This window comes from Lycium ferocissimum, chromosome 5 (assembly GCF_029784015.1).
Source record: "Lycium ferocissimum isolate CSIRO_LF1 chromosome 5, AGI_CSIRO_Lferr_CH_V1, whole genome shotgun sequence".
In the NCBI taxonomy this organism is placed as follows: Eukaryota; Viridiplantae; Streptophyta; class Magnoliopsida; order Solanales; family Solanaceae; genus Lycium; species Lycium ferocissimum.
Genome location: NC_081346.1, coordinates 74,208,263 through 74,227,839, shown reverse-complemented (window position 1 = coordinate 74,227,839; position 19,577 = coordinate 74,208,263). Strand labels below are relative to the sequence as shown.

At 33.4% G+C, this 19,577-nt stretch overlaps 1 protein-coding gene across 1 annotated transcript; it reads right to left on the bottom strand.

Moving 5' to 3' along the window:
* Positions 1–2,910: 2,910 nt before the first annotated feature.
* Positions 2,911–6,476, bottom strand: LOC132057431 (uncharacterized). The gene is made up of 4 exons (XM_059450030.1): positions 6,072–6,476; positions 4,489–4,599; positions 3,370–3,450; positions 2,911–3,261 (listed from the first exon to the last, which is right to left on the bottom strand). Exons 1-4 carry the CDS (start codon positions 6,312–6,314, stop codon positions 3,187–3,189), a joined length of 510 nt encoding a protein of 169 aa, XP_059306013.1. The 5' UTR covers positions 6,315–6,476; the 3' UTR covers positions 2,911–3,186.
* Between the last annotated feature and the right edge of the window lie 13,101 nt (positions 6,477–19,577).

Below are 19,577 nucleotides of genomic sequence, written 5' to 3'. Positions count from 1 at the left end.
TTTCTTTTTCTTCTTCTTATTCTCTATCAATAAAAAAGTGCACTCCAGTTCATTAGCTTCCGCCATGCACGGGATCCAAGAAAATAAAAACTTGCTTGCACATCGTAATTATATCAAATTATATTAATTTACTATATTTAAAGTATAATTAGAATGAAAATATATACATTAATTAACTACTCATTGATTAAAAGATTGTTGAATGAAACAATGAGACACGTACGCTTGCACTAAGTTATGTAATGCCGCTTGACTCAATATGAATTTTAAGATTTTTTCAAAAACTTGAGGTATTATAGACGTTATAATATTTTGTGGTCATAAAACTTTCAAAACTTACGGTCTTAGGCATCTCATAGCGTTATGTGATTATATAAACTTTTCATTAGCAATAAAACGATAAGTTTAAAATTAAATTATTAACGAATAAATAATATTGTCACGTACAATAAAACAAAGAAAATATAAATTTAAGAACTTGCAATAAATGCTCGACAACATCCAAGATTAGGTTATATACATTATTTGTGAAAATTGAGAAAAAGCATAATAAGAACTAGGGGTGTACATGGACTGGGTTGGTTCGGATTTTTCAAATACCAAATCAAATCAATTGCATCGGGTTTTTAAATTTATAAACCAAACCAAATTTATAAACCAAATCAATAAAATTCGGGTTTTTCAACTTTGGGTTTTCTCGGGTTATTCGATTTTTTCGGAATTTTTTCCGAAAAAGTCTTCATACAAAACTTATGACTTTTACTTTAAATATTTCTTTAGTCTTAGTAAGATACAACTATATACTAAGGTGTTTCTTAAGAAAATAACACAAAATGTGAGATGGATGATGACATCGTATTAAAATATTTAACAAAAAAATAATAAAATCGGTTAAAATAAGTATTGCTAATTAATAAGCCATAAAGAAAATGACTTTAATCTAAGTACTAAGTTATGCTAAAATAAGTACGGCTAATAAGTATTAGTTACATGACCAAAAAAAAAAAAAAATTAAGCTATGTATTTTTACGCTCTAAACCAATTATGCAAAACTAGAGACTAGATATCCAACATTACTATCATTCCTAGTGTTAGAATTGAATTTCTTTTGCTAGCATTAGTCTTGAGTTGATTTTGATTTGGACTTTATTTGAGTTACTACTATCCATGGGATATAAAACTTATTGACATTCAAAATTCTAAGTTCAAGCTAAAAATAATATGATAAGAGACAAAAAACTATGAAAACATTTAAGAAATATTTACAAATTACATTACAAATAAATATGTTTATGTATAAAATATTTTAAAAATCGAATACACGTAATGTCGGGTCGGTTTGGTTCAGTTTGACTTTTTTTAGCTAAAACCAAACCAAATCAATTATGATCGGATTTTTTTTTTCAACACCAAATCACTAGTCGAATTTTTTTCTCGATTTATCGGTTTAGTGGTATTTGTCAGTTTGGTTTGTACACCCCTAATACTAAGAACAATGATTGTTCTTTTAATTACTTATAAATCATGTTTGGTATGAGGAAGTAGCTGTCCAGTATTTCTTTTGTGCTTTTTGTTACTTTGTAAAGCAGAGGTTTCCCATACAACAAAATAACTCATAAAATACATGCTTTTTTGCTATATAAAATTCCCTCAAGCTTATTCAAACACGTCCCAAAGAATAAAGTTATTCAAATTTTTAGAAGATATGGTTAAAATCCCTAATGAAGATACAGTATATTGCAAGCAATCAATTTAGCTTTACTTTTTTGTAGGTAAAGTGGTCATCTTTTGTAGCGAAAGTTTAGGCTTTTTTGTCATAGCTTTAATTCCCAATGGAATCTAATAAGCTTTGCTCTTTCCTAGAGACTTCTCCAATACTAGTAACTTTAATGCATTTGATAATTTTGACGTCAATTAATCAATTTTTCTACATGGTTGAAAGCAGGGACGTATGTAGCATATTGGGTGGGGGTTGAATTGAACTCCTAACTTTCAACGCGAAGCATAAATTTATGTGTAAAAATTTATCAAATCGCAATAAATAAGAATATGAACCCATAACTTTTAAAATATAATGAGTTCAACGCTAAGAATCTTAAAGGATTGAACCCCTAAAATTTGAATCTTGAATCCGCCTCTCTTTGAAAGCCAAGTTAAAATGGCCTAATCATTAGCTTGAAGGCACTAGGAGACCATCAAACAATGCTTAGCCTCTTTCATTTTATATGACGTTATTTCCTTATTTGTCTATCTCAAAAAGAATTGCATATGTAAAAACAATTTAGTCACAAAAACATAGTGTATATTTAGATCACAAGTTTTAAAAATTTTACTCTCTTAAACTTCATAATGAATAAAATACCGCCACATAAACTAGAAAGGAAGAAATTCTTACTAGTCTAGAGGAAATTGGCGGTCATAAATGGTAAGACTTGAATAAGAATATGCATAAAAAATTCTACCCCTAAGTTGAGGTTATGTTTCCATCACGATACACATTGCATTCATTGACTTAAATCCCTTAATAAATCTCTAATTCCAACCTTAATGTAAGCCTAAAAAGAGGTAAAGTCCAATCTTAGTTGGACATTTCTACATTAATACATCATTGTAAATCCACAATTTCCACACAAAACTATAACTTAGCAACACAAAAGAAAACACAATAGTCAAACATATTTTGGTTCATGTCCACAAATACAGAAGCTAATCACATAAGTCAAACATAATAATCAGAGCTTTCTTTTATTCTTAAACTTTGTGTTGAGTCAAAAACTATATCACACATAAATCGAACAGGAGGGAGCCGCCTCTATGAATGAATGCAGGACAATTTGATAAGAAAGTCATAACATTCTTCACAAGGATTCAATTTCACCAAACTACACCATACATCGAACAACAAAGATATGGAAAAATAGAATAATAATACAAAAGAATCCAGGAGTTTGAGAGACCTGTTTTAGTTACAAACATGTTTACAAGGACCTAAAATTAGAAACTGAAGATCATCATCCTTCAAAAGGCATAATCATGAACCGAGAACAACAAAAACAGGAAGGAAAAATAAAAAAATTACACCCACCAAACGCGAAAACAACCATATATAAATAGAAATTTCGATTATCTTAAATATATCACACGAGCCTAATTAGACGTCACTGAGCTTTTCTTACGGTAGTTTTTTCACTGAATCGTTTCTATACTCTTGCTCAGCTCCTCCAACTTCTTCATCCTCGCTTTCTCGCTTTCACCCACCAGCTATACATACGATGAAACATAAAGATCAGACACATCGAAAAGAGTTCTAAATTATACACGAAAAAAGGTATGATTCTAAACAAATAAATTCAGTAAAATCATATTTACCTCCATCAATCTTGATATAAGTTGTACTTTTTCCTTATGTTTTTCATTGAAGAGCTCAAGAGCTTCTTTGTATTCTCTCTCCTGTAATCACATATTGAAATGATCATGATCAAATAACTCATTTAAGAAGTTTATATCAGCAAGTAAATCTCATCTCAGCCATTAACTAAATCCAGATGAAGTATTATCAAGTATTGATCTATTATATTGATATCCATGTTGCATGACGGTTCAAAAATATCACCAGGTGTGCATCGGATCCTCCAAAAGCTTTTTTTTTTTTATGACATGGGAACCCACAGCCGCTACCCTTCGGGTGCGCACAGGGTAAACTCATCCTCCAAAAGCTATGTATTGTTTGAGGATCCGACATGAATGCCGCAGATTTTTGAAGGAACCGACCAACGTAGATTGATATACCATCTACAAGAAGTATTACCCAGCCAACATGACCCCGATGACAAAGAAAAAGATTTAAAAAAAAAAAGAGATGATAGCATATTTGGTTCCTATATTATTGGTAGATTCTACTTTTGGTCCTTTGGAAAGATGACTCAGCATATTTAGTTTAGTTAAAATGTGTGCTTTTGGTCCCTTCATGTAGGAAGTATGTCATATTTGACTATTTCTAGAACTATATTACCGTCAAATATGGAGTAACAATATAAATTAACATATCACATGAGTAATTAACATATAAATTTGTGAATATTCACAAGTAAAGGGATCAAAAGTGTATGATTCCATTAATTGAATGTTTAATGTGCTTAGTGAGATATCATAGGGACTAAATCATAATTAATCAAAAAATGAGGGATCAAAGGTGTTATTAACCCAAACAAAAGAACAAAATAAAAGGTTCAAAACACACAAATGGACAAAATACACAGTACGGGCTATGCAAACAAAAATCGCTAAGTGAATTCTTCCCTCCCTTGGTTAGCAAAGTCACCTGATAACTAAGCTAATTGGATGTAGCAAGTACTAGTCGAGGTCCGTACAAACTAGCTTACGATATATTGGTCCGTTATAGGGAAAAAAACATCGTATAGGCTATATATTGCACAAAAAATTGATGAGAGTAAATTCAAGAATGTAGTGGCATATATGTCTTTTTACCTTCTTCTGGCAAGTCTGTCCCAGGGGTTTTAACTCCTTGTTGACAACATCAATCCTCTTTCGGACCGTTGAAACTTCTTTCTTCATTGGATCTGATAATCCCTCTAGTTCCTGATAATTAAGTTGAACTTAATGAGGTAAATATATATAATACTATACTTGTTGGCAACAAATTTTCGCGATATGAAAAATAACTACAATCACAATATAAGAATGAAGAAGCATAAGTTTATCGATAAACAATGTGGGTACAATTCTATCTGTTCCCTTGATTCTTCTCTCTTGATTATCTCCGTGATTCAAGCGCTGAAACGGCGTGTTTTTTCTCGAACTAAGCTGATGTGGACTTAGCTTGGGATTTATTTGACGTGTTCTTTCTTGACTCGACTAGGACGACGAGGACTTGCTTGGGATTTATTTGATCTCCATGAAAGGATTTTGGAGATCTTCCTGAAGTATTTGATTGCCAAGAAGTGTCCGGGCACATCTCGATCTCCTTGTGAATATTCCATGAGTTTCAAGATGCTTTCAAAGGGGATGTGTGACCTCTTTTAGAGGTGTGAGCTAGGGTTTCGGGTAGAGTAACATAATTACCACCATGATTTATTAGATTTATGCAGAAAACCATAATTTAAAGAAGGAAACTAGATAGATCAGAGTTCTAGTGTATCTATTCTTCCCAAAAAAAAGCTCAAAAGGAAAAGGAAAAAACAAAGACAGAAATGGATATTAAAGTTGATATATTTATCCAAAATTCAAGATTTAGTGCTGACATAAATGGAACAAATTTGTGCTTCAAATTACTAATCTTTCAGTATGCAGAACAACCCATAAAAGAATTCCAACTTTAACAAATCTAAAGCTATTTCAAGTTGTTGGCTAAAAATCAAACCCCAAACTAAAAAAAGAACACACCAATCTTTAATCTACAAGTATGCACAAAAGAACCACCAAAAATTCAAGAATAAAGGGAAAACTAAATGGATTTTGTCAAAAAAAAAAAAAAAAAAACCAATCTTAATCTACAAAATGCACAAAAATTCAAAACTTTAAGGCTAAATTTTCAGCTCAAATTCAAGAATAAGAGAAAGTTTTAAGCTTTTTGTGTCAAAAAACCTCATAACAACAAACAAGTCCAAAGCTATTTCAAGTTCTTAGGCTAAAAAATCAAAACCCCACACTTAAAAAAAAAAAAGAACTTTTATCTTCAAATATACAGAAAAAAAAAAAAAAAAACCCACAAACATCCCAACATTAAGAGTAAATTTCAAGAAAATCAAACGTTTTTTATGCAAACCCCATTTTAAAAAATTGAAAACACCAATCTTTACTTCAAGTATACAGAAAAAAAAAACCCCACAAAAAATTTCCAACTTTAAGGGTTAATTTCCAGCTCAAATTTCAAGAACGAAGACAAAGTTGTAAGCTTTTTTTACCAAAAAAAAAAAAAAAAGAAGAAGTAAACAAATCCCATACTTAAAAAAGAACACACAAACCTTTAATCTTTAAGTATACAGAAAAAATCCCAACTTTAAGAGCAAAACTTCAAGAAAATTAATTTTAAAAAAAACTAGTAAACAAACCTCACGAATAATAGCCAAACGTTTAGTTTCTTCTTCAATACGACCTAACTGAGCTTGAACTTTCTCTTTAACTTCAAGTTTCTTTTTTTCAATCTCTTCTTCTTTAGCTTTAAAACTTGACAGTGCTGATTTTGACATTTCTTCATCTTCTTTACTTATATTCCCATTAAAACTTAAACTCCCTGATATTTGTCCACTTTGCATAAGTGTTTGTAACTGTTGTTGTTGTTGTTGATTCTGCATTTTTTCAGCTGTTTTTTTCACTAAGAAATAGCAACAAAGAACAAAGAAACCCTTGTTCTTCTTTGTATTGTTAGTCTCTTCAATCTTTTCTTTTTTGTTTTGTTTTGTTTTTGTGCTTTAACCTTTTTTTGTGGGTTGTGACTGTTTTAGGGTGCTTATGGTACAATATATGGCAGGGGGGTCCTGGACTGGCCTTATTGTTTAAAGTTATATTGACAGCACATCTACTACTAATCATTTTTTTGAAAAAAGATGTTTATGTTAGTATGTGGGGCCTGTAAAAGTGTAGAGGGTGAAAAGTGTAAATAGTTGAAATACTGTGGGTGATTTTGTGGGTGAAAAGTGTAAATAGTTGAAATATTGTGGGTGATTTTGTGGGTGAAAAGTGTAAATAGTTGAAATACTATGTTTTTCTTTTCCTGGTTAACCATCAGGTGTTCAGATTAATCTAGATTCGTGTCGTATAGGATCCATAAAGGGAAGCGTTTTCTATAATGTCTTATTCACATGGCTCGAACCTAATATCTCTAATTAAAAAAGGAGGGATTTCATCTATCTCATCATATAAATCAGTGGCTAAGTAAATAGTATATTTCCTTTTTTGGGGTTCATTACCTGGATAGCATCGGAACCGATTAATCTAGATTTGCATGGTATAGGATTCAAGAAGAGAAAGAGTTTCTCACATGGCTCGAACCTAAGAACTATAATTGAAGATGGAAGGGATCTCATTTATTCTATCACATTAATTGATGGCTAAGTAAAAATATGATTTTTTTCAAGTTAATCAACTAGTATCCGACATGGAAACTGACTAAACTGATTAATCAAAATTCGTGCTGCATAAGATTCATGAAGAAAAAGTATTTCATATTAAACTTTTCTCTATTTATATGGCTCGAATTCAAGACATCTAACTAATGATGGAAGGATTTCATCATTCCATCACATTCATGGGTGGTTGTAATTACTAGGTTTTTGACACTAGAATCAACTGATCCGACTAATCTAAATTCGCATCGCTAGGGTCCATGCAAGGAAAGAATTAATTACTACGCTTTTTTTTATTCATATGATTCGAACGCAAATTTGTAACTAAAAATGAAGTAATCTCATTCATCGCAACGTATCTATTGATGACTAAGTAAAGATACGTAGATCATCAACCGGAAAAGCAAAAAACCAAAGGGAAATGTCCCAACCACCAACAAGGCACCATTCATAAAAGCAGCAGTGGATAAGAATTTCATAACTTTGTTGATTTTATTGTCTTAGGCAATTTCAAAGCTTATCTTTACTCGCTTTTTAAAAGTATTTTGTATACATTAGCTAATATTCGATAATTTCTTTAATATTAGTACAAGAGAATTTTACTACTAACAAAAGATATCAAAACTTGTCTCCACTCACTGCTAATACTAGCAATGAATCTTTCAAAGGATTGCAAAATATCTATTTTTATCCCCATTTGAAGAAAAAAAGATCTTGTTTTAGTGATCATGTACCTCAATTCTTAGAATTTTTTCTTCAAATTTGTGTCTATTCTTCACATTTAACTAACTACTATGAGCTCGTTTGGATTGGCTTATAAGTTGCTTATAAGCTGTTTTCAGCTTTTTTGAGTGTTTGGTTGTCCAGCTTAAAGCCATTTTGTGCTTAAAATAAGCCCAAAAAATCAATTGGGTCCGTTTGACTTAGCTTATCTAAAGCTCCAGCTTATAAGTTGCTTTTTTTAAACCCATCCAAACAGGGTCTATATGATGTTATAGCCAAAGATTAATCTGCAAATAGTACATATGAAAACATCTCTACTTCTCCACTTTAACTAACTTCTCTACTTTTTGTTAAAGAATATTGTAGGTTAACTAACACACTATCACAAGCAAAGTAAATAGAGAAGATAATAATAATACACGAATTTAACGAGGTTAAATCAAGCCCACATTTTTGGGTAGAAACGGAGGTAGTTTTTCATCAAAGAGCAGACGCATAAGAAAATCCCCAATTACAACCCCCTTTACGTATCTCACGTATTTTTCAAATCTACTGCGATGAGCCTCAAAATTGACTTAAAAAAACATCTGGAGTCTTAGTCGTGTCAATGCACACGGGTTGACAAACTTAACATAGGCTTCAAAAGGCTAAATACCTAGATAATCCCTTAAACTTGGCACAAACTTGACACATTTTGTAAGTTATACTCTTAAACTTACATAGTAATCGGATAGACACTTGAACTTGACAAATGTGTATGTTGTAGATTACCTCACCCTAACATGGGAAGTCACGTGTGTTTCACACACACTTGACCGAGTGGAGGCCTCAAAGAAAAAGGGAAGGGATTGTGGGTTTGGGAGATGGGTGGGAACATTTTTCCTTTTTATTTTTTTTCTTTTTTATTTTATATTGTCTATTTTTCTTTTTTAGATATAAGTCATTTTTCCCTTTAAATTACAAGTGTCAATAACTGATTGGTTCAATTGATATGTGAGATGCAGTTGCTTTCATGCATCGAGTCTCATAGACATGGGTATTTAAAAGATACACTTTTATCAAGTTCAAGTGTTGTGGTCGCTATGTAAGTTTAAGTACCTATCTTACAAAAGGTGTCAAGTTTGAGGGGCTATCTAGGTATTTAGCCGCTTCAAAACAACATCCTAGTTTTTTGTTTTGGGTACATTGGATTCGAACTTCTTGTGCTATGACACCAATTAATCTCCGACTTTAAATCAGATCGCAATTCAGATCCACAAGAATTCAAGAAACAATCAACAAGTCCTTTTTTCTAAAACTATTACTACCTTTCTGTAATGGAACTCTTTGAAGATAATAAAGATATATTCTCTTGATAGCTGTTACTACCGAACTCCAACTAACACTTACACTTCCTCCACATGGCTTTGGTGTTCCTAATTAGTTACCTGTTTCATTTATCATTAATATTTAGTAACTATCTTTACCAGAACACAATTAATAGTATAATTAACATTACGTAAACTACAATAAGATTTTTATTAAATTCTTTTTCCTTCTTTTGCTGAGGCAAATTGAAACGTAAGTGATGTTGTTGCATGCCAAAAGATGGACAGCCTGACATTGTTCACCTGATTACTCAAAAGACTTTTAGGTAAGGTGCCATTGCTGAATTGTTTTAAGTTACTTCATGCATATAACTACTCCAAGTGGATTTTTCTTCTTTAGGTATTTGGATATCTAATTCCGCTTGTGTGAGCTTGCTCATTTATGGTCCAAAGATCGGATAGACGTGGTGGTTTATGGTAGATCGATATTCTGCATATAATTAATCAATTTATAATCCTAAATTTATTAAAGGTTGAAGTGTAGCTATTGTTGTTGTTATAAATATTCAATATGTGAAACTTACTGACTCTCGACTAATTCAGATTCGCATTACATAAGTCCATTAAGGAAGTAAAAGTGCTGCCTATCAATAGATTTTTCATTCCCGAGATCCGAATCACTATCTCAATCATCCTGCCATATCCTTAGCTTTATTTTGATGATTTTTCGACTATTTTATGGGTCATTACAAAATGTTATTGAACTGTAAATTGTTGGTTTCTTCATTATTGCATATACAGATGGATTTGCTCTTACGGCTTTCATTCAAAGTCCAGACTGCAATAAATAAATTAAAGGGTCAAGAAGCTCATTCTTCTTCACCATAAAAAGTCAAAAACCATGAGTTGATTAAGTCAACCACAGAAATACTCATATATTAAGAATATATATATACTAAACATAGGACTAAATTCATTGTCAAAATTTTATTATCTCGTTTTGTTTCTGTTTTTCGAGATTTAGAGTAACTCATTAAGCATAAAACTTAAGAAAATCAAACTTCTTTTTACGAAATGAGTTCTACTGTTCTAGTATAGAATCAATACATCTTAATTAAGCACAGAAAGAACTAACTTTTAATCAACTTTAGTCTTAACTTTTTTTCCACCTGTATTCGATGCCCGCATGATGTGAAAGAGTATGGACCTGTGATTTTCGATTTTATAGAGAGGGCACTAATGACCAAATGCCTTAATATTGACATGTCAATTATTACTGACAAAGTTTGGCGTGCAACTCTTTGAAAACTTAATAATTATGATAAGATATTAGTAAAATAGTATAAAGCATAAACTTTAACATTGGAAGAAGGAGAATGTGTTTAGAATGGGGAAAGATTTGATTTGGGGCTTCTTTTTTTTTTTTTTTTTTTTTTGTGTGTGTGGGGGTTAAGGGAGGACTAAAGAATAAAAAGAAGAAGTTGTTGGCTTATTAATTTATACAAAAAAATGAAGAAAAAAAAAAGAAACTGATATAGCAAAGTTCGAACCCACGTTTCATGCAAGGACATAAGGGCCCAACAACCAATTGCATCAAATTAGTGGATATATCTTATGGGTCCTTTTAAATATACATACGTTTTTTACGGTGTATACACCATATATATATATATATATATATATATAATGTTTTTTCGAGGTTAGCGGTGGCACGTGACCCCCCTCCTAATAGGGTGGGTCCGCCTGCGCAGTGAGGTTCGACTAATTCGATTCATGTAAAGTCTCACATTGTAGGTAAAGCGCTACCTAATAAAGGTGACTCCATACTTGAAATCAACGCTGAGACCTCAAATTAAAGATGAAAAAGTATTTGCCTCATAACAACAATCCCTTTAGTGGTTAGCCTTACATTTATTTTCTTTATAATAGTCTTTCTTTCCAACTACCGGAAGAATGGGAGGCATGGGGACTATTGTACTGAAAATGGTTTTTGCAGTTCCTTCATTTTATTTTCAATTCTTAAAGTGAAGGTGCTTAAGAAAAAAGTTTGGTAAAGAGTGAGCAGAAAGGGTGGCATGCATGACTCACCAACACTAAAAAGAAAAAAACATAAAAAGAATAAAAATAATAGATAAATAATAAATAGAAAGAAAAAAAAGCCTTAAGAATGAAGACAAAAATATAATATATTGATCGCAAAGATTGTGGTAAGGTGATAAGTATCTCTATGTTCTTAGCCCAAAGTTTCGGTCTCGAACGGTAGGAATGAAATGTGGTGAGGTGGTAAGTATCTCTATGTTCTTAGTCCAAAGTTTCGGGAGTGCAGGGACACTTCTCGATATGAAATCAAATTAATCGGACTCCAAACTGACTATCAACACCAAATAAAATTAAAAAAAATTGAAAGTTTTAGCTAACTTTCTTAACAAATATGACCAACTTTCCAATTTGGATTGTTTAAAGAAGAATCTCTGTCTGTCATAAAACATACACATATAATATCCTAATTTTAAAATACTCCCACCTTTTTTTCTTTTTCATTTTACAATAAATTATTAATACTTTATTTTACTTGTTAGTTGGGTATAATGAGGTCAAGTTGTACTTTACAGAGTTCAAAAAAATTTAAACAATATATACTCCATGATATAATCATAAAGTTGATAGTGCTTAATCTTTTTTCTTTATAATGGGGACCATTTTCCCCCACTTGACCAGTTGACCTTTTTCAAGATTCAAAATTTCAATAAAATTCCCTTTTGATCGGACGGCTGGAATTCGATGATCACTATGATCCTAACCTAGGAATCTTTTCTGTGGGACCATGAACGGTGGGTGATCAACACACGTAATAATAGCAATCAATTTCGCGTGCTAACCAATTTGCCTACTCGTGCAAATATATAAATTTGATCATTTTGTCATTGTTTGTGCAAAACCTAATCCCTTATTTATTTATTTTGGGAAATTATACTACATAGGAAACAAAGACATTAAAAAAATACCTTGGTTTTGAAAATTTAAAATTCTTAAATATTAAAATAGGAAGACTAAAATTCATTAAGGATGACTTCTTATTGGTGAAATAAAGAGCTAAACAATGATAGTAATTTTCTTAATCGATCTGAGTTTTAAATGTTAGAACATATGAAAAATAAATGAGAATATGTGAGTACATCATGACCTATTCAGTCAGGATAATTTCTTGTTGCCGAAACAAAGGACTAAACAAACGATAACATTTTCTAAGTCCGTCTGAATTTAATATTTTAGAATATTATATGAGAAAGAAATGAAGATATATGAGTACTTCACGACTTATTCCTTAAGGATAACTTCTTGTTGGCGAAACAAAGGACTAAACAAACGATAAACAATTCTCTGAGTCGGTCTCATGAATTTAAAACTTCAGAACATATATAAAAAGTCTGAGGATATGTAAGTACTTCATGACTTATTCCTTAAGGATAATTTTTTGTTAGCGAAATAAAAGACTAAATAACCATATTAATTCTCTGAGTTGCTCCAAATTTAAGATTTTAGGCTTTTAGCATATCTGAAAAGAAACAAGGATGTATGAGTATTTCATGACTAATTCTATGAGGATGACTTTTTATTGGCGAAACTAAGAACTAAATAAACAATAATAATTTTTTGAGTAGGTTCTGATTTTTAAAATTTTAGGATTTATGGGAGCTAAATGAAGATACGACTCATATGAGTACTTCATGACTCATTCTTTCTTCATGAATTTAAATAGTACCTTATTTATTATTTAAAGATGCTTACAAAATAATGATACGCCTTCTTTTATTTGTATTAATTCTTCAAAGATTTGGATTTCATTTCAAAACTTTGTCTTCAATCATTTGCTCTGTCATGCCAGGACAAAATGTATAATATATTAGTCCACGTTTGAAGGTAGGTAACCAACTGTTTTTCTTGGATTCGAAACCTAACTCCAATTATTAGCTAAAAAAGAAAATTTTAAAAAAATAATCACTGGGATTCAATTCTTTAATACATTAGCAGATAGCACAATTGACAAATCATAAGACTTTGTCTTGCACTTCTTATATTGTTGCGTTTTTAAAAATCAATTGAAGACCTCGAGTTAAGTAGATAATAGCCTTAGCATGCTTTGGGCTTTGAATTGCGAGTTTGACATGATGTCGAAATAACGCTCACAGGTCACTTTTCGATCCTGTATTTGAAAAATAACTATTATTATGAAATTGTAAATTTTGTAACAATATCTCGAGGTTTCATCTGTGAAATTGAAGCTCCATGACAAAAGGTCATATTTTGGACAACTATTTATTAAATGACCCTTTTTATTTCTCTGGCAACTTATGAATATTTTAGATCACGCTCTAAAGATTCATTTTGAGCAAACTGAACATCTTATGAGAAGACATTAGATCTCAGTCTAAAAATTCGTAAGTTGCTGCAAACGTTAGACGACAGTCTAATATTTTATCTCAGAAGGTTAGTAATATATGAGCAAACATTAAACCCAAGTCTAACATTATCCGAAAGAAAAAATTTCCAAGGGTTATATTTGCCCAACTTTAAAAATAGGGACACCATCTAAATGACGGTCTAAAAGGGAACATGTGCATAAATCAGATAGACAATGGCTATTTTTTAAATTCCATGGTTGAAAAGTGGCTATTTGTGACTTTTTCCTATAAATTCATATGTAGGTTAGTTAGGTAAAGATATGTGGTTTTTGGTTTTGGTGAAGTTATGGATTAGTAGCTTAATCTGATTTTGGAAAGCTATCGCGGTTGTGGTGTAAAAAATATAAATTACCATACGTACATTAACCAAACAATTAATTCACCAATCTTTTTCAAAAGTAATTAGCACAATATACCTAAACTAAAATTCCATTCACTGTGATTAATTCATGACTTCAATACATCTCATAAGTCATTAGTCTCAACTCAGTAGAGCTAAATCTGAAAACGATGTGTAATAAAATTGACATGTATTAATTTGTCTATATTCATGTGGATTTATCCATAACGATTGAGACTTTGTTGTTTCTTTATTAAAATCAATTAATACCTTTTTGTTTATTTATTAACAAAATAATCAAACTACCAGATTCAATTGGATAATCCAACAATCTTGATACTTTGGTTCACCTATTTCTGCCCACTTATTTTTGTCGTACAGAAACTCCATTACCTTTTCTCTTTTTTGTTCGTATTAACTAAAATATCCTAATTGGACCCCATTATATTCACTAGTAGTTAGCTAAGGGTAGATAGGTTCGTTTCGATTTCAAGCCTAAGAATAGAGAAATTCTTGATCGGAAGTCCTTCCGTGCAACATGGATTTGAAATTTTGAATTAGACGGATCAGTGAATTTCAGATATCAAAAGAGGATAACTCAATGCACAAAGCATATGACATTTATGTAGGATTCGGGAAGGGTCGCGGAGTTTAATACGGGCAATGTACTCTGAAGCAGGGCCGGAGCCAGTATACTATTTACGGGTTCGGCTGAACCCAGTAACTTTGATCCAAATCATGTATTTGTTTTAAAAACTTTATTGAACATGTACAAATTATTAGTTTAGAACCCAGTTGTCACGCCCCGAACCATGGTCTGGGCCTAACACGACACTCGGTGCCTAACTGCATGTGACCGAGCGATCCCATAGGCTGGCTGAATCAACATGTGATATCAAAACATGCAATAATAAGGAAATAATACCAACACATGCTGATCTACTAAAAAGTTTGGCTGAAAATATATATGTAAATGCAGAAATACTGGTTTAAGTCTGAACACCTGAATAAATAGCCAACAAGGCTAAAACATAAAAGTCTGCTAATATCTGACTAACTAGACTATATCTATGAATAGGGCTGTGCATGTTAACGGTTAAACCAATAACCCGAACCGATTATTGGGTTAATGGTTCGGGTTAATGGATTACCGGTTCGGGTACCGGGTGGTGTTTTTGGGTTATTGGCTTATTGGGTCGGGTCGCGGGTGGACCATTTTTTTTAACGGGTTACCCGATAACCCGATAAGAATTTAATTAATTACACTTCTACCCTTTCATATATATTAAGTCACTTACACTACAATTAGGGTTACTTTATTTCATTTCATAGAACAGCCTCCCTGCCTCTCTTTACGTCTCAAGCCTCTCTTTAAGCCTCAACCCATTCACGATGATTCTCAAGCCCCTCTTTTTCTTGCCTCTTCTTTGACAACCTATTTTACATCTGATTTTGGCCTCTTTCACGAACAGGTACGTTTTCAATTCTCACTCTTCCAGAATGGGGTTTTTGTCAGTGGGGTTGGGAATTAGGGAAATCACTTCATTAGAATTGTAAATTTGATGTCTTTTCTTTGTTGGGTTGAGAAATAGTGGGAATTTCTTCTTGTATTGCTTGCAAATTGAGTTTTTGGTTATGGATTTGTTTTTTTTTTTTTACTCGTACGTACCTTAACCTAAGTTAGCAAAATATTAAAAGTAAAGTAGTAAATAATAATAATTTAACGAAAAAAAAGGAAAGGGCATGACGCACGAAGGCCGATAAGGCCGTCACAAAATATTTTGCCATAGATAAACTCTAAACGTACGCAAATCTCACGAACATATACGGAACCCACACCACATGTCTACGGACCTCTAAACATGAACAAAACATAACATAATCATATGACGGGACGGGGCCCCGTCGTACCCAACAAATACGTACAAATGTAGCGAAAAAAATTTATACCAAAACACGGGCTCCGACAAAGGAGCACTCCAACAGCTGAGCAGATAACCTAAGCAACGGATCCACAAATCAGCCGTCCGTACCTGCGCGGCACGAAACGCAGCCCCCGAAGAAAGGGGGTCAGTACGAAAAATGTACTGAATATGTAAAGCAGAGAACGTAATAAATAAAATCAAAATCGAACGAACGTGCGGAGGAAGCATAAGATACATAGGGAATCAAAATGCATACCAGAAAAATCATAAGTAATGCATGCAAAAAAAACATATGCAAAGCCGGCCCCGCTATGGGACTCGGAGAACAGAACAGAGGCGCTCCCTTCGGTCCCGCGCCAACACAAAGATACTTCAGAGTAGGGAATATCTCCGAACAAATCATAACATACCAAGTGGCCACATCGTAACATAATCGGATATCGAATAAGCGTACATGGCACATCATACACCACAACCCATGTACGTATATACCGCCCCCTCACACCGGGCGCGGCGAATAATGCGAGAGAATACGCTTGAGAACATATCCCGGCCCGGGCTCGGTGTGGGAAACATTGAGGCATCCACGAGTGGAGTAGTGAGAAACTAATGCAATAAAAATATCCGGAGACTCAATGAAGCATATCGAATAACGAATATCGAATAACGAATCAAATCAATGAAATCGGATCGAATCATAATACGTACCTTTCGGACATCACGGCGGATTATCTCAACGAACTTTCAGAGTCGAAGTACATATCAAAACATTTCATAGGGCTTGATAGAATGTTTAAAACGATTTTTGTTTAGTAATCAAAACATTTCTTGAAAGCCGCTCGAAAACGAATCGTATTTACAAAAGAATAAAGTCGGAAATAGTGGGCTCCCTCGGTCAAATGAGGTGGCGAACATAAAACATGCATATCGAACCTCATAATATCATTAATAAATGTTTTAGAGTAGTCGGATTGAATTTGGACAGGTTTTATACGTCTAAGACCATTCTAGCTATTCATGATCTAGTTGGGTTCAATCTTACTGAAGGAAAAAGGGGAAAATTCAAACGCAATTTCCAGGAAGTAGGAATATCCCCGAGGACCAAAGTCGAGCCTAATACCCTAAGACGTGCCAAGAGAAGAAATAGGCAAACTTTACATACCTTTTGCGCTTGTTACGCTCGTCGAAGCTCCGATCCCATCTCGCCAAAAATCTGCAAATGGTCACATTGACCAGTTACTATTCATGCAAGTTGATATTTCAATCTTTGGTTTCCATCCGGCTACCGAAATTTCGGCAGCACTTCCCCTATAAACATGACACCCCCGAGATTCAACTCGGCTCAAAATAATCAACAACAACCCAACAACAACATCAACAATCACAACAAAACACAATATAACATAACTAATCAACTTTCCAACATAATACAATAACTTCCATTCCGACTTCACATTTTCAAACCAACATCATATTCACATTCATTACTAACTAAAATCATTACAATACCAATCGGAAGCATTCCATAGCATTTCTACCATATATACACAAATTATACAAAATACACAACTTTCCACCAAAGTCACAATTTATCCAAATCTTCCAATCTTTAACATACATATTCATAACATATTTCCATCTTCCAAGTTCATCAACAATCATCATAATTCACACTCTAACATCTTATTATCCATAATATCATAAAATCATACAAATACGACATAAATTCCTACATTCCATTTTCATGCAACTCTTACCCATAATTGCTTCATTTACATTATAATGATCACCAACACAACTAACATGTTAAACAAAATAAATCCACATTTTCCCAACATATACCACACGGCCAACATATTTTCCAACTTCAACCAAATTTTTTCAACTTTCATTTCCAATACAATTTCCACAATAACCACAACTAAAATACAACATAAAATTCAACATAATCACATTACACACAACACATATGCATACGGCCACTTGCATATTTCACTTCCACCATGCAAACTTCCATATTTCTATATTTCTACTCATTTACATATTCCACAACACAAACAAACCTTCAAAACATAATTAGAAGGAATGAATTCTTACCTTTTTCTTCAAGTTTCTTCACTTGTCCAATTTGTGAATTGAAGAAACCAATGCTCTATCTTCCAAAACAATTGCACCAAGTTGTTAAGGGACCTTGAATTAGTAGGAATATAGCAAGAAAATAATTTTTGGAACAAGATTTTTGAGGGTGGTTTTCTCTCTCCTTGGCCGAATGGCCTTCATGAGTAGTTTCTCTTGGTTTTTCTTGTTTTCTCCTTCTCTTGTTGTCTTGAAATTTCTAGAAAATTAATGAACCTTGGCCCCTTTATTCTTAGCTTGTCACATGACCATGTCACATGACTTAATTAAATTTTTGTCCCTCTTTTTTTTGCCATGGCCGGCCACCCTACATGGCTTGGGCCTTGGCCTTTTTTTTTTTTTTTTTGAATTTTCCAAGCCCAATTTTCTTAGTCCATATGGTTGGTAATTCATGAAACCATTTTCCGACATTCCAATTTTGCCCTTAGTCTTTTCCGATATTTCCACATCTAAATTTTCCATAACCAACTTATGAACCAAACAAAATCAATACATTACAATGTCCTTAACCTTCCTTAATATTTCCGCGTCAATATTTCCTTAAACATCCCATGCACACTAAGTAGAATCCAATTAGAACCTTAATTCCTACCATTCCGACTTGTTTCCAATTTTTCCGAATACGCATAAAATGCGAGGTATAACATTCTCCCCCCCTTTAGAACATTCGTCCTCGAATGTTCAACTGACCTTATGGGGCTTCATAATACTTCGGGGAGGTTTCCTTCTTTCCAAACACATACTTGAGCTTGACCAAAGCACTTATAAGGGCCTTCATCTTTTAACTTCCTCTGTCATTCTTCGACATCTCTTTACTAGGGCTGTTCGGGGTCTTAAATCGGATATACGGCGAACTGAATCTTCGTCAAAATCGGAAGATCAAACAGACGTCGGATGGAGTCATATCCGGAATCGAAAGCACGGAAGTACAACGGACGGAATCATCTTCCGACGATTATCTTAAATTCGGAGCAAAATCGAAGCCGTACGTACGAGCGTATCGAACGGACCCATAATCGAGTCGGCGTACGAGCACCTTTACCGGACGATTCGTAGTCGGGGTCGGACGGACGATATGTCGGACAAATTCATGATCGGAATCAATCGTACGAGAGATGTATCGGACGGATTTGTAGTCGAGTCGGACATATAGGAGGTATAGCGGATAGAAACATAATTAGATTCGTAGTACCGGGTATAATAGGACGAGTTTCATCGAAGTCGGGGGCGCGAAATATGGCATACGGAATCGCGATCGGGTCGAGGCTATTTTACTACTACTTTAGAGACCTACGGAAATTTCCTTGTCTTGTTTTACTTCTCGCTTGATTGCAAACTTGCTTCTCTCATTCTTACATAATGGTTTCCTACTTTTCCTCCAAAGGTTTTTACTTGATCATATTCTTATCCTTAATTCCTTCCAATACTTCAATTCCCAACCTTAATCCATAGTGAAAAGAGTAGCAACTTATCTTACAACACCCGTACCATATCTTTCCTTGTTACTCGAACTTCGATGTCTTTGTCCGATTGCCGCTTCCCACACCGTAGCACCGGTGGTGGGAATTACTTACCTACCGATACAATTGCATGCGAGA

Coding starts and splice junctions, on each gene's coding strand:
- LOC132057431 (XM_059450030.1), bottom strand. CDS start 6,314: ATGCAGAATCAACAACAACAACAACAGTTACAAACACTTATGCAAAGT. Junction 4,600..6,071: donor GTTTGGCTATTATTCGTGAG/GTTTGTTTACTA, acceptor CTTAATTATCAG/GAACTAGAGGGATTATCAGA. Junction 3,262..3,369: donor TTATATCAAGATTGATGGAG/GTAAATATGATT, acceptor TCGTATGTATAG/CTGGTGGGTGAAAGCGAGAA.